The sequence below is a fragment of the Jaculus jaculus genome, chromosome 5 (genome assembly GCF_020740685.1).
Source record: "Jaculus jaculus isolate mJacJac1 chromosome 5, mJacJac1.mat.Y.cur, whole genome shotgun sequence".
NCBI lineage: Eukaryota > Metazoa > Chordata > Mammalia > Rodentia > Dipodidae > Jaculus > Jaculus jaculus.
The window spans coordinates 120,007,288-120,021,907 of NC_059106.1; the positions used below are offsets into that span (position 1 = coordinate 120,007,288).

General features: G+C 39.1%; 1 protein-coding gene across 3 annotated transcripts in view; it reads left to right on the plus strand.

Moving 5' to 3' along the window:
* Nbas (NBAS subunit of NRZ tethering complex) overlaps positions 1 to 14,620 on the plus strand; it is a 470,946-nt gene that overhangs the window by 155,642 nt on the left and 300,684 nt on the right. For all 3 annotated transcript variants that reach the window (XM_045148869.1, XM_004665676.3, XM_045148870.1), the window contains 2 exons: positions 93 to 197; positions 1,045 to 1,181. In XM_045148869.1, the coding sequence (XP_045004804.1) occupies positions 93 to 197; positions 1,045 to 1,181 (242 nt within the window). The remainder of the gene's footprint in view (positions 1 to 92; positions 198 to 1,044; positions 1,182 to 14,620) is intronic.

A 14,620-nucleotide genomic window follows, 5' to 3' on the forward strand; every position in this document is an offset into this window, starting at 1 on the left:
TTTATTTAGGCAGGCAGTGTTGTGAAAGTGTTTAATATTTTCTTGTCACCCATACTTAAAAGCCTATTTATTACATTGCTCTTTTCCCCCAGGAGATCCTAGGGGTGCCTCATGCATCTGAGCAGAGATATGATGCTGAATTTTTCAAGAAGTTTAGAAGCCAGAATATTGTTCTCTCAGCAAGAACTTATGCTCGGGTAATTTCTTTTTTGTAAATAGAGTAATTTGTGGTTATTAACACTAAATATTTAAGCTATATAGTTAATGGCATTACATATATATGGCATTGCATTTTATCTCCTACTACAATAGTCATAGATTCAGAGAAAATAATCTTATTTTTATTTTTTAAAATTTTTTGTTCATTTTTATTTATTTATTTATTTGAGAGTGACAGACACAGAGACAGAGAGACAGATAGAGGGGGAGAGAGAGAATGGGCGTGCCAGGGCTTCTAGCCACTGCAAACGAACTCCAGATGCGTGCGCCCCCTTGTGCATCTGGCTAACGTGGGACCTGGGGAACCGGGCCTCAAACCGGGGTCCTTAGGCTTCACAGGCAAGTGCTTAACCGCTAAGCCATCTCTCCAGCCCGAAAATAATCTTATTTTTTTTTAAATTCATCATTTGTGGGTTTTTTGGTAATTTTTTTTATGAGTGAGAGAGAGAGAGAAAATTGGAGCACCAGGGCCTCCAGCCATTGAACTGCAGACACATGTGCCACCTTGTGTGCATATGGTACCTTGCATGCTTGTGTCGCTTTGTGTGTCTGGCTTATGTGGGGGCTTGGAGAATTGAACATGGATCCTTAGGCTTTGCAGGCAAATGCCTTAACTGCTAAGCCATCTCTCCAGTCCCATTTGTAGTCCTAACATTAACAATTTTGTAGTGTTAGATTGAGGCTAGGAAAAATCAGGTATATTTCAAAGCACCTCATATCAGAACTATATTAAAAAGTTAATTTTAAGTTTTTGAATGGCATCATCAAAATGAGTCCTTTATTAAAAGGCTTATGTTAGAAACTTGTCTCTTGTATTTCGTACAGGAAAGTAATGTACAGGCACTGGAAATTCTGTTCACTTATCATGGCTCTGACCTTCTTCCTCATCGTCTTGCCATTCTCTCCAACTTTCCAGAAACTACTTCTCCACATGAATATTCTGTTTTGCTTCCTGAAGCTTGGTATGTGCCTCTATTTTATTATTTAATAATAAAGAATATTACATTTTAGAGTAATGATTTAATATAACCTATTTAACCTTTTTATCTAGTAATAAAATTAGTTTTAACTTATCGTTTAAATGAGCAAATATGTATTTACCAAAATAAGATCACCTTCATTTAACTTTTTTTCTGACAAAAACATGTCTGTCTGAAAGTGTTCTCTCTTTCAGAACCTGAATTATGGTTCTAACATAATTAGGGACCCAGGAATATCAGCTCCTTGCATTGCTCAACAACTTCTCTCTATCTGAAATCCAAGGAGCACAAAGACAAATTTCCATTTTACTGTTGACTAGCGCTCCTTATTTCAGGACAAGGCTCTTTGATAAGTGGGTTGCAGCTGGTTACTTACACTCCAAGCTTACATAGTAAATCCCAGTGTTACCACTTCATTATCGTCTGGAGGCCAGACTATCTCTTTTATTTATGTTTATTATTTTGGTTTTTTTTTTTTAATAATTTTGTGTTTTAGACAGGTTCTTCCTAAGTAGCCCCCCCTTTTTTTTCTTCACTGTGTGGACCAAGCTGACCTTGAACTTACAGTGGTCTATTTGCTTCTTCCCCCTGAGCCATAGAGATGACAGGCATGTACTATATAATCTGGTTAGAATATCTCTTCTTGAGGATTAAACAAGAATTCATTTCCTTTAGCTCAAAGCTCATTAGTCCTATCTTGACTATCCAGAGGGCAGAGGGCAGTTCACGCCATGCTTAGGTCAGTTACTCCATCATGGCAGAAAGCAAAAAAGCAATGAGACAAGTCTGTTTGTGAGATCTTTTACATGCAGTGGCTAGCCCACTAGGAAATAAGGCTCAGTTATTAATGCTGTCATCTCTGTCTTCTGATTCTGAGTTTATTCATCTTTAAAATGTGTACATAGTCTCTGTGTTGCACCTTCAAATTGCATCTTTTCAGTAACTGATGTATTTACACATATATCTGCTTAAACACTGTAAGATACTTTAAGAAATTGTATAGTAATGCCTAAATATTATTAGCTGTAGTGTCTTTGAACTTACATTGTTAAGAGATGCTATTAAATTGGGGAGCCATTTGTCTTCCTCATTCTAACTTTGCTGCTTCTAGCTTGGGGATAATGAGGATGGATGGTCAGTAGAGTAGTGTTATGTATTTGTATATACTTGTATCTGGTCTCCTAACAATTATGGTATTATCCTTGTTATTGAAAACTGAGACTTAAAGAGGTTTACTAGCATGTTAAAGTCTATCTGTGTGCAGCCAGGATTTGAACATGTGTTTGTTAAGTGTTTTAAATTAGCTCTAAATATAACATACAAATTTCTTATTTTACATTACCCTTTATACTAAAAATCTAAATCTTTGTTTTGATAAAAGTGAAAAAACCCTTGGTATATATTTTACTTTTCTGAAAATTTTAGATATACACAGTGACAGGTAAATATGTTTTGAAATTGCACATTTATAAATACTTCGGCATATACTTCTTTCTATTGCAGAATAGATGAAGCTGAATGGAATGAATCTGAAAGTTAGAGAAAAGGGCTAATGTCTTCAGGTTGTTTTTAAAAAATGTTTATTTAATTTAATTGCAAGCCAAGAGAGAGCAGAGGAGAGATAGACATATGGAGAGAGAATGGGCCCACTAGGACCTTTAGCCACTGCAAATGAGTTCCAGATGCATGTGCCACTCCATGCATCTGGCATTATGTGGATACTGGGGAATTGAACTGGGCTGTTAGACTTTGCAGTCAAACATCTTAACCCCTGAACCATCTCTCAGGCCTTTCAAGTTTTTTTTTTTAATTTATTTTATTATCACAGAGAAGGAGAGAGAAGAGAGAGAGAGAGAGAGCGAAAGGAGAGAGAGAGAGAGGGAGGGAGGGAGGGAGGGAGGGAGGGAGGGGGAGGGGGAGAGGGAGAGGGAGAGGGAGAGAGGGGGGGAGAGAGAGAGAGAGAGAGAGAGAGAATATTGGTGTGACAGGGCCTCCGGCCTCTGCAATTGAACGTCAGATGCATATGCTATCTTTTACGCATGTGCGACTTTGTGCACTTGCATCACCTTGTGTGTTGTGTCACCTTGTGTGTCTGGCTTATGTGGGACTTGGAGAGTTGAACATGAGTCCTCAGGTTTTGCAGACAAGCATCTTAAGTACTAAGCCATCTGTTCAGCCCCATCTCATGTTTTTATTTTTTTAATGATAGCCCTTCTTAGTTTTGAATGTATTTATTATTACTGTTTTCTGATGATTGCTTAAAAATTTGTTATATTCTGAAATTTTAGAAATGGTTTGAATATAATTTGACAATGTGCATTGCTATGCTACCTTTGAATACCCCTAGTTTATTTATAGGGCCTGCCTGAGGGGCTGATTGAAATGACGGCAACAGCTTTAGCTTTACCATCCTGTAGCAGGAGTTGATTAGAAGATAAAGCTCTCTTATTATTCTTAGAAAAACTTAGAAAGACAGATTTATTTTTTAAAGTATTGTATTTATTTATTTGAAATAAAGAGAGAGAGAGAGTGAGAATGACTATGGGTATGTCAGGGCTTCTGGCCACTGTAAACAAACTCCAGATGCATGCACCACCTTGTGCATCTGGCTTACGTGGATACTAGGGAATTGAACCTTCGTCCTTAGGCTTCATAGGCAAGTTCCTTTAACTGCTAAGCCACCTCTTCCCAGCCCAAGACTAGGATTTCTTATGAGGTCTTAAGTTACATTCATTTTAAAACACATTGTGAAAAATATAATTTATTTCCTTTTTGGTTAATCTTTGTTTTTAGAAAATCTTTTTTTTTATTATCATTATTAACATTTCATATGGATATATCATGTGTTGGTACCCTCTTTTCCCTCGTCCCTCTCCCCATTCTGTTGTTCCTCAGTGGGGTAGCACGTATTCCCTATGGGGTTGTAGTTTATGCATTGTGGGAGTATTAGTCAGTTATTTTGCAGGGAAGGGAATGCCTCTGGACATGATGGCTCTGCCCCGGCCAGTGGGGAGTTAAACAAGGACATGAGGGGAAAGTAACCTGGATGGGGGGCAAGAGACACAAAGAAGGAGACCAAGTCTATATTCTGATCAAGGTCTCAGACTTATTCAGGCAAGCACAAGCTTTATATACAGAAAATAAAACTTTCCAGACAGTGCCTACGTGCCTAAAGTCTGCTCCACAAATGCCTCTGTGCCTGAAGACTGGTTGCCAAGGCCATAGGATAAGGTCTCTGTGCCCGGAGATCCAAAAACAGTTTCAGTTCTCATGGTCAAAGAGCAGCTACAGCTCCCAACAGGCTCTTACAATCTTCCTGCCCCATCTTCTGCAAATTTCTCTGAGCCATGGTGGGTGAGCTTTTTTAAAAACATTTTTTTGTTTATTTTTATTTATTTATTTATTTGAAAGTGACAGACAAAGAGGCAGGGAGAGAAACAGAGACAGAGACAGAGAGACAGAGAATGGGCGTGCCAGGTCCTCCAGCCACTGCAAACGAACTCCAGATGTGTGCACCCCCTTGTGCATCTGGCTAATGTGGGCCCTGGGGAATTGAGCCTCGATCCAGGGTCCTTAGGCTTCACAGGCAAGCGCTTAACCGCTAAGCTATCTCTCCAGCCCATGGTGGGTGATTTTTAAGTCTACTTCAGTGATGAGCTCTTAGGAGCCTCTGGTTCTCTGCTTTGGTGGGTGTTGAATATCCTCAGGGTCTGTCTTCTGTACCCTGGTGTTGATTATCAGGTTCAGCATGGAAGCAGTACTCTTGCTCATATCCTCAATTCCTTTGTTGTTTCAGCTGTGGCGTGGCTGAAGTTTGAGGGTTAGTTTATCTCCTCTAGTCTTACTATCTTCTGAAAAAGACAGATTCTCCAATGGAGAGTGAAGTCAGCATAGTTTAAATGGGACAAGCATTATTAATTTATGGAGTATCTGATGTATGTAACCCATCTTTTAGCCAAAGACTGATGAGAGCTTGACACTGTAGAACATAATTTTTGTGTCCATGAGATTCTGATTTTGTGCCCAATTCCAGATATGGGTTCCTTTATACTAAGTGGTTTGATCTCTTAGCCAATTGGAAAGCTATTGGTTATCTACCAAGGCTGTGTGCCACTATTGTACTGGCATGTACATCATTCAGGGTGTTTGCTTCTGAGTAGCTTAGACCTCTGGTTTCTGAGACTGTTGTTGGCCATTTACCCCTAGTAGCTCATGTAGCACTTTCCAGCACTAGGCAGGCTAACTGTCTGGGGACTGGCTTTCTTCTGATTTCCTGAGAAAGAGGCCATTGGAGTCCTCTTGACTGTTCATCCAGGCTTCCATGGCCTGGAGGTTCAATGGTTGTGCTCTCTTGCAAAGATCTATATTCTTTTACCTGATTCACAGTTTTGTACTAATGGATGTAGAGACCAATAATATAGATTTAGAAATTATTTCTGAAATGAGAATTCTTCACTGAATATTTGTTATTCATTTCCCATAATTTGGAACCAATTGGCCAGGTGCACAGATGGTTTATTGGTTGAAATATAATTTTTTTTCTGTACTTAACCACTCACCACTTGCTAAGCACCTGGAACATGCCTGACACTGTATTGGGCATTCCACATGAGAATTAGTAGGAATTAGTAGGAATGCTGTCCTTGTAGTATAATGCCTTAAACTGAGGAAGAAATAGGTTTAAAATACTGTACACAGGGCTGGAGAGATGGCTTAGTGGTTAAGTGCTTGCCTGTAAAGTCTGAGGACCTAGGTTGTAGACTTGATTCCTCAGGACCCATGTTAGCCAGATGCACAAGGGGGCGCATGCATCTGGAATTCGTTTGCAGTGGCCGGATGCCCTGCGACACCCATTCTCTCCCTCCCTCCCTCCCTCCCCCCCTCCGCCTCTTTCTCTATCACTCTCAAATAAATAAATAAAAATAAACAAAAAAATTAACAAAATGCTGTATACAAATCTTCTCAGTCTTTTCTACTTTCTCTTTTTCCTCTTCAGTAGCAATATTGAAAACTAATGATCTTGTCATTTTCTTTTCAATTGTCTTGAATGTCATTGAACTTCGTGTGTGTATATGACCTGCTTTTCTTTGGACATATTAGGTACATTGCTCATAGCATGGACTGTGATTCATCCTGCTTTCTCTTCCCTTTACCTTTGTCACTTGCATTTTACAAATAATAGTCACTGTTTAATAATCTGTGGAATTGATTTGAAGCAAATTACTAAACTGTGTGAATGAATGCTAGAAAGTAGAGTGTCTGCTTAACTGTGTTAGGAAAATGGCATATGATCTCTTGTTCTCTTCAAGCCCACAATACAGGCCTCTTGCTGCTCCCTGAGCTTGCCACAGCTGTACGCTCCATGAGGGCTATCTGTTGGGGCATGTATCAGTTACTTTATCATTGGTGGTACAAAATACCTGACCAGAAGCAACTTACGGAAACAAAAAGTTTATTCTGGCTTACAGTTCCACAGGGTAGAGTCCATCATGGGAGGGAAAGCATGGCAGAAAGAGACTGCCACTGTCACATTGTCATATTGGCAGAGATGAAGTAGAGTGAGAGAGTGCGTGTGTGTGTGTGTGTGTGTGTGTGTGTGTGTGTGTGTGTGTATGAGAGAGGGAGGGGAAGACAATTGGGCTATTCTGTAACATAAAAAAAAAATTATTTTTGGGCTGGAGAGATGGCTTTGTGGTTAAGCGCTTGCCTGTGCAGCCTAAGGACCCCGGTTCAAGGCTCGGTTCCCCAGGTCCCATGTTAGCCAGATGCACAAGGGGGCTCACGTGTCTGGAGTTCGTTTGCAGTGGCTGGAAGCCCTGGCACGCCCATTCTCTCTCTCTCCCTCTATCTGTCTTTCTCTCTGTGTCTGTCACTCTCAAATAAATAAGTAAATATTTTAAAAAATTTATTTTTATTTATTTGAAAGAGGAGAGGAGAGAGAATGAAAGAATGCATGCTCCAGGACCCCCAGCCACTGGAAACCAACTCCAGACACATATACCACCTTGTGCATCTGGCTCATGTAGGTATTGGGTAGTTGAACATAGGTCCTTTGGCTTTGTAGGCAAACATTTTAACCACTAAGCCATCTCTTCAGCTCTAGGCTGTAACATTTTTAGCCCATTTTAAGCAACACATATGTTCCATCAAGCTTCACCTCTTTCTAAAAGTTCCACAGCCTTCTTTTTTTAAAATATATTTTTAAAAATTTTTATTTATTTATTTGAAAGCCACAGACAGAGTGAGGGAGAGAGAGAGAGAATGAATGAATATGGGTAGGCATATCAGGGCCTCCAGTTTCTTCAAACGAACTCCAGATGCATGCGTCACCTGGTGCAGCTGTCTTACATGGGTACTGGGGAATCGAGCCTCAAACCAGAATCCTTAGACTTCATAGGCAAGTGCTTAACTGCTAAACTGTCTCTCCAGCCCTCCACAGCCTTCTTTTTAATTTTTGTTTATTTATTTGAGAGCGACAGACACAGAGAGAAAGACAGATAGAGGGAGAGAGAGAGAATGGGCGCTCCAGGGCTTCCAGCCTCTGCAAACGAACTCCAGATGCGTGCGCCCCCTTGTGCATCTGGCTAACGTGGGACCTGGGGAACCGAGCCTCGAACCGGGGTCCTTAGGCTTCACAGGCAAGCGCTTAACCGCTAAGCCATCTCTCCAGCCCCTCCACAGCCTTCTTGAACAGCATCACCAGCTGGGTTGAAGTATTCATACACAGGAAGTTGTGGGGACATTTTATATTCAAACGATTGCAGTGTGCTCTTCTTTCCATGCCTCATGTGACTAGGTTTCTTATTTCAGTCATGCTTTCTGCTCATGATCACACTTTTTCAGACTTCCATCACGTCCCTCTCATCTTTTCCCTCTTACTCTATTGTTTTCTCTTCATGTTGCTTCTACTTATTCCATATGGTGATTTGTCTTTGTTACATGGTAGTTTTACATTTACAGGTTTTCTTCTACTTTAAATCCCTTTTCCTGTGTCTTTATCTTCTTGAATTTATGACTGATGTTTTGTGTATTACTTGTTTATTCTATCTATTGTCTAAATCCTCTTCTAAAATGTCAGCTCTGGTAGGACAGAGAATTTTACATTAGGCTTTGATCTCATTGCTCACATTGGTGTATAAGACTGTTTATGTTGTTGATATTCTCTGGATTCAATTTTGTTAAGTCATATATGTGTATAAATTTATCTATTTTCTCTAGATTTTATGATTTATTGGAACAGAGGTTTTCAAAATATGTGCTGAATATCCACTGAATGTCATTGATTTATGGCATAATGTCTCCATTTTTCCAATTTAGATCTCCTCTGTTTTTCATTTGGTTACTTTGGTTAAGGGGTTCTCAGTCATTTTTTATAAGTAATCCTTTGTTTAATTGTTTTTTTTCTTTCTTTTTTTATTCGAGGTAGGGTCTCGCTCTAGTCTAGGCTGGTTTGGAATTCACTATGCAGTTTCAGGGTGGCCTTGGACTCATAGCAATCCTTCTACCTCTGCCTCCCAAGTGTTGGGATTAAAGACCTATGCCACCACGATTGGCTTCTTTGTTTTTTTACTGTTGGTTTTGTTTCTATTTCCCTGATCTTTCAGTCTACAATGTTTACGATCAGCTTGTAATTATTCTAAGACTTTGGGGTACATTATGTATTTGAAATGCTTGAGTTTCTTTTTCTTTTCTCTTCTTCTTCTTGTTTTTTTTTTTTTTTTTTTTTTTTTTTTTTTTTTTAGGTGGGGTTTCACTCTAGTCCAGGCTGACCTGGAATTCACTATGTAGTCTCAGGGTTGCCTTGAACTCATGGTGATCCTTCTACCTCTGCCTCCCAAGTGCTGGGATTAAAGGTGTGCACCACCATGTCCAGCTGAAATGCTTGATTTTCTGACATGAGCATTGCTAGTTGTAATCTTCCCTCATAAAGCCACTTATGTTGTATCCCACAGGTTCTGGTATTTTTTTTATTTTCTTTTCTTTCAATGCTAAGAATTTACATATTTATTACTTTTTTATTTGCAAGGAGAGAAAGAGAGAGAGAGAGAGAGCGAGTGAGCAAGAGCACGTGCACACACATGAGTGTGTCAAAACCTCTTGACACTGCAGATGAACTCCATACACACACACCACTTTATGCATCTGGCTTTATGTGTGTACTAGGTAATTGAACCTGGTAGGTTTTACCAACAAGTGCCTTTAAACAGTGAACCATTTTCCCAACTAAAGAATTTTTTAATTTCTTGATATCTTCAATGACTCATTCACCACTCAACAGTGTGTTGTTCAGTCTTGGCTTATTTTGGTAGTTTCTTATGCTGTTGATTTCTATATTCTTTGTAATCAGATAGAATGGAACAAATTACTTATATGTCTGTGTATTTGTTAATAACTTGCTTTGTGTCCTAAATGTGGTATATTTTAGAGAAAGATTATGATCTGCCGAGAAGAATGTGTATTCTGCAGTGTTGTATGGAATATTCTATAAATATTTTAAGTCCATGTGATACATAAAGTAACTTAACACTGATGTTTCCTGATTGATTTTTTGTGGGGGAGGGGAGCAAGGTGACATATATTGTGAAAATAGGGTGTTGAAGTCTCAATATTGTTTGTTCTCTTGTGGTCAGGCTTTGCCTTTATATCCAGTAGTGTTTTTTTTTTTTTTGAAGATTTTATGTATGTACGTATGTATGTATGTATGTATGTATGTTTGTATGCATGTATTAGACACAGAGAGAGAGTAAGTGAGAATGGGCCTCTAGCCACTGCAAACAAACTCCAGATGCTTATGCCATCTGGCTTAGGGGACCTTGAGAATTGAACCTGGGTATTTGGGCTTCACAGGCATGTACCTTAACCACTAAGCCATCTCTCCAGCACCCAGTAGAGATTTATCAGTGAAATTTGATGTACTGATGTTTAGTGCCTGCTTAAAATTATAATTTCCTCTTGCTAGATGCTTTCTTTATTCTAGTTAACATTGCTTTGAAATCCTTTTTTTTTTCAGATAGTAGCATAACTACCTGCTTGCTTAGAATGCCTTTTCTTTTCTTCTTCTTCTTTTTTTTAATTAGTTTTCTATTCAGCAAATCCAGGCAGTTTGGTACCATTATTAGGCTCATCCATGTAGAATGCCATTTCTATGCTTTCACTCAAATTCCATTTCATGTTATCCAGTGAATGTGTCTCTTGCCAGCAACAAGTAGGTGTTTTTTTTTTTTTAATTAGATATGGATGTATTTAGTATATAAATAAGAAATGTTGGTACCATCCTTTCCCTTCTTCCTGCCCTTTTTCTGAAGAGGTCTTCCTCATTAGGGATGCATGCCAAACCCATGGGGATTGTGGGTCATGCATTATGGGGGGAAAAGGCAAAGTCTCTGTGCAAAATGACCCAACTTGTGGCTCTAACAATCTTTCCATTTCCTCTTCCACTAAACTCCCTGAGCCATGTTGGGTGCATTTTAAGTCTACTTCAGTGATGGGCACTTAGGAACCTCTGGATCTCTGGTTTGGTGGGTGTTGAGTGTCCTCAGTGTCTATCTCCTTCTCCCTTGTGCTGATATCAGTTTCACTAAGAAAGCAGCATTCTTGTTCATTTTCTCAATTCCTCTGTGATTTCAGCTGGGACTGGGGTAGAGTACACTCGGTCGTTTATCTCCTCAGGTCTAGCTCCTGTCTGAAAAAGAAAAACCGAATCTGTAACGGAGAGTGAAGTCAGCAACAGTTAAGTGGGATAATCATTATTAATTTAGAAGGATTTAAAGGCTGTATACCCTCTTATGGCCCAAGATTAGTGGAAGCTTGACCATGGAAAGCAGAATCATTATCTGGATATGATTCTGACTTTATTTTTCCCAATTCCAGATATGATTTCTTTTTCACTGAGCAGATCTGTTAGCAAATCCAAGAACATTTGTTTACCCACCATGGTTGTGTGCTACTATTGCATCACATCAGGTTGTTTGCTTCTGAGTCATTTAGACTTTGGATAGATAATGGCCACTTTTCCCTGGCAGCTCATGTAGTGCCTACCAGAACTAGATAGAGTAATTGTTTGGGAACTGGCTCTCTTCCAGATTCCAACCAGGTCTGTCTTCAGCAGTAGGGTCTTACCATTAACCTCTTGTGGGTAATCAAGTGCTATTACAGAAATTTGTCTTGTTTGTTTTGGGAGATCTAGTAGGTCTCTCTGATCAATAGCTCATTGTGGATAAACCACATCCTGTACCAAGCAGGTCGTGGGGAAGACAGAGAAGAAAGAGAAACAGGATAAATTTAAGGTTTGGTTTCAACTCACTCTCTCCAGGGCCCTTTGATTCAGGTGCTGTCCCTAAGGTCCACTTGAGGGTTCTACCTTTTAGTCATACTTTCAGGATATAGGATTCTATGGAGCCAGTTCAATTTGGATTCAGTGTTGTATAATCCCCTGCCTCCCCCCACTCTTCCCTTTCCCCTAAGCCACTATGTTCTCTATTGTCCAAGCTTTGAGATGCTATTCAGGATATCAGCAACTTGGGCTGATCCAGATTAGGAACCGCAGATGAGTGAGACTATGTGATGGTTGTCTTTCTGTGATTGTGTCAGTTCGCTTAGAATGATCTGCTCCAAGTCTGACAATTTTTCTACAAATTTCATTGTGTCATTTTTTTCTTACTGCTGAGTAGAATTCCTTCATGTAGATATACCACATCTTGGTTATCCATTCATCCAGTGATGGGTACATGGGTTGATTCCAGTTTTTAGATATTAGGAATTGAGCAGCTGTTAATATGGTTGAGCAAATGTCTCTGAACTGAGATGTGGATCTTTTAGGGTAAATGACCAGTGAGGAAATAAAAAGGTCTATTGGTAAATATATTCATTCTTTTCAGGAGTCTCCATATTGATCTCCTTAGTGGTTGTACCATCTTACATTCCCACCAACAGTGAATGAGTGTTCCTACTTCTCCACATCTTCACCAACATTTGTTTTCAAAACAGGGGTACACACTCTCACCACTACTCTTCAACATAGTACTAGAAGTAGCAGCCCAAGCAGTAAGACAGGAAAAAGAAATAAAAGGGGTTCAAATTGGAATGGAAGAAGTCAAGTTAGCCCTATTTGCAGATGATGTGATCCTATATATAAGTGACCTGAAAGTCTCCATTTCAAAACTTTTTTATTTATTTATTTTTTTAATTTTTTAATTTTTATTAACATTTTCCATGATTATAAAATATATCCCATGGTAATTCCCTCCCTCCCCACCCCCACACTTTCCCGTTTGAAATTCCATTCTCCATCATATTACCTCCCCATCACAATCATTGTACTTTGTGTATATATATATAATATCAACCTATTAAGTACCCTCCTCCCTTCCTTTCTTTTCCATTTATGTCTCCTTGTTAACTTACTGGCCTCTGCTACTAAGTATTTTCATTCTCACACAGAAGCCCAATCATCTGTAGCTAGGATCCACATATGAGAGAGAACATGTGGCGCATGGCTTTCTGGGCCTGGGTTACCTCACTTAGTATAATCCTTTCCAGATACATCCATTTTTCTGTAAATTTCATAACTTCATTTTTCTTTACTGCTGAGTAGAACTGCATTGTATAAATGTGCCACATCTTCATTATCCACTCATCAGTTGAGGGACATCTAGGCTGGTTCCATTTCCCAGCTATATAAATTGAGCAACAATAAACATGGTTGAGCACGTACTTCTAAGGAAATGAGATGAGTCCTTCATATATGCCTAGGAGTGCTATAGCTGGGTCATATGGTAGATCAATCTTTAGCTGTTTTAGAAACCTCCACACTGATTTCCACAAGGGTTGGACCAGATTGCATTCCACCAGCAGAGTAGAAGAGTTCCTCTTTTTCCACATACCCGCCAACATTTATGAGCATTTGTTTTTATGATGGTGGCCAATCTGACAGGAATGAGATGGAATCTCAATGTAGTTTTAATCTGCATTTCCCTGATGACTAGTGACGTAGAACATTTTTTAAGATGCTTATATGCCATTCGTATTTCTTCCTTTGAGAACTCTCTATTTAGCTCCATAGCCCATTTTTTGATTGGCTTGTTTGATTCCTTATTATTTAACTTTTTGAGTTCTTTGTATATCCTAGATATTAATCCTCTATCAGATATATAGCTGGAGAAGATTTTTTCCCATTCTGTAGGTTGCCTCTTTGCTTTTTTCACTGTGTCCTTTGCGGTGCAAAATCTTTGTAATTTCATGAGGTCCCAGTGGTTAATCTGTGGTTTTATTGCCTGAGCAATTGGGGTTGTATTCAGAAAGTCTTTGCCAAGACCAATATGTTGAAGGGTTTCCCCTACTTTTTCCTCTAGCAGTTTCAAAGTTTCCAGTCTGATGTTAAGGTCTTTAATCCATTTGGACTTAATTCTTGTGCATGGCGAGAGAGAAGAATCTATTTTCATCCTTCTGCAGATATTTATCCAGTTTTCAAAACACCATTTGCTGAAGAGGCTGTCTCTTCTCCAATGAGTATTTTTGGCATTTTTATCGAATATCAGGTGGCTATAGCTACTTGGGCTTACATCTGGGTCCTCTATTCTGTTCCACTGATCTACATGTCTGTTTTTGTGCCAGTACCATGCTGTTTTTGTTACTATGGCTCTGTAGTATAGGTTAAAATCAGGTATGGTGATACCACCAGCCTCTTTTTTGTTGCTCAGTATTATTTTAGATATTCGAGGTTTTTTGTGATTCCAAATGAATTTTTGGATTGTTTTTTCTATTTCCATGAAGAAAGCCTTTGGAATTTTGATAGGGATTGCATTAAATGTGTAGATTGCTTTAGGTAAGATTGCCACTTTTAAAGGTGATAATTCCTTCAGCAAATTGGCAGGATACAAAATAAATGAACAAAAATCTGTAGGTCTTCTATATGCAAAGGACAAATATACAGAGAAAGAAATCAGTGAGGCTGTCCCATTTTCGATAGCAACAATAACAAAAAAATTAAATACCTTGGAGTAACACTAACCAAGGATGTAAAAGACTTATATAATGAAAACATAAAAGTACTCAAAAAAGAAATAGAGGAGGATTTGAGAAGATGGAAAGTTCTCTCATGCTCCTGGATAGGTAGAATTAATATTATGAAAATGGCAATTCTACCAAAAGCAATACATAGATTTAACACAATACCAATAAAAATACCAGTGGGAGCCGGGTGTGGTGGCACACGCCTTTAATCCCAGCACTCAGGAGGCAGAGGTAGGAGGATCCTGTGAGTTCAAGGCCACCCTGAAACTACAGAGTGAATTCCAGGTCAGCCTGGGCTAGAGTGAGACCCTACCTCAAAACAAACAAACAAACAAAAAAAAATCCCAGTGGGGAGTGATAAAAACTACAGAGGACTAAAATTATGGCTTAAGACAGAGTCAGAAAACTCA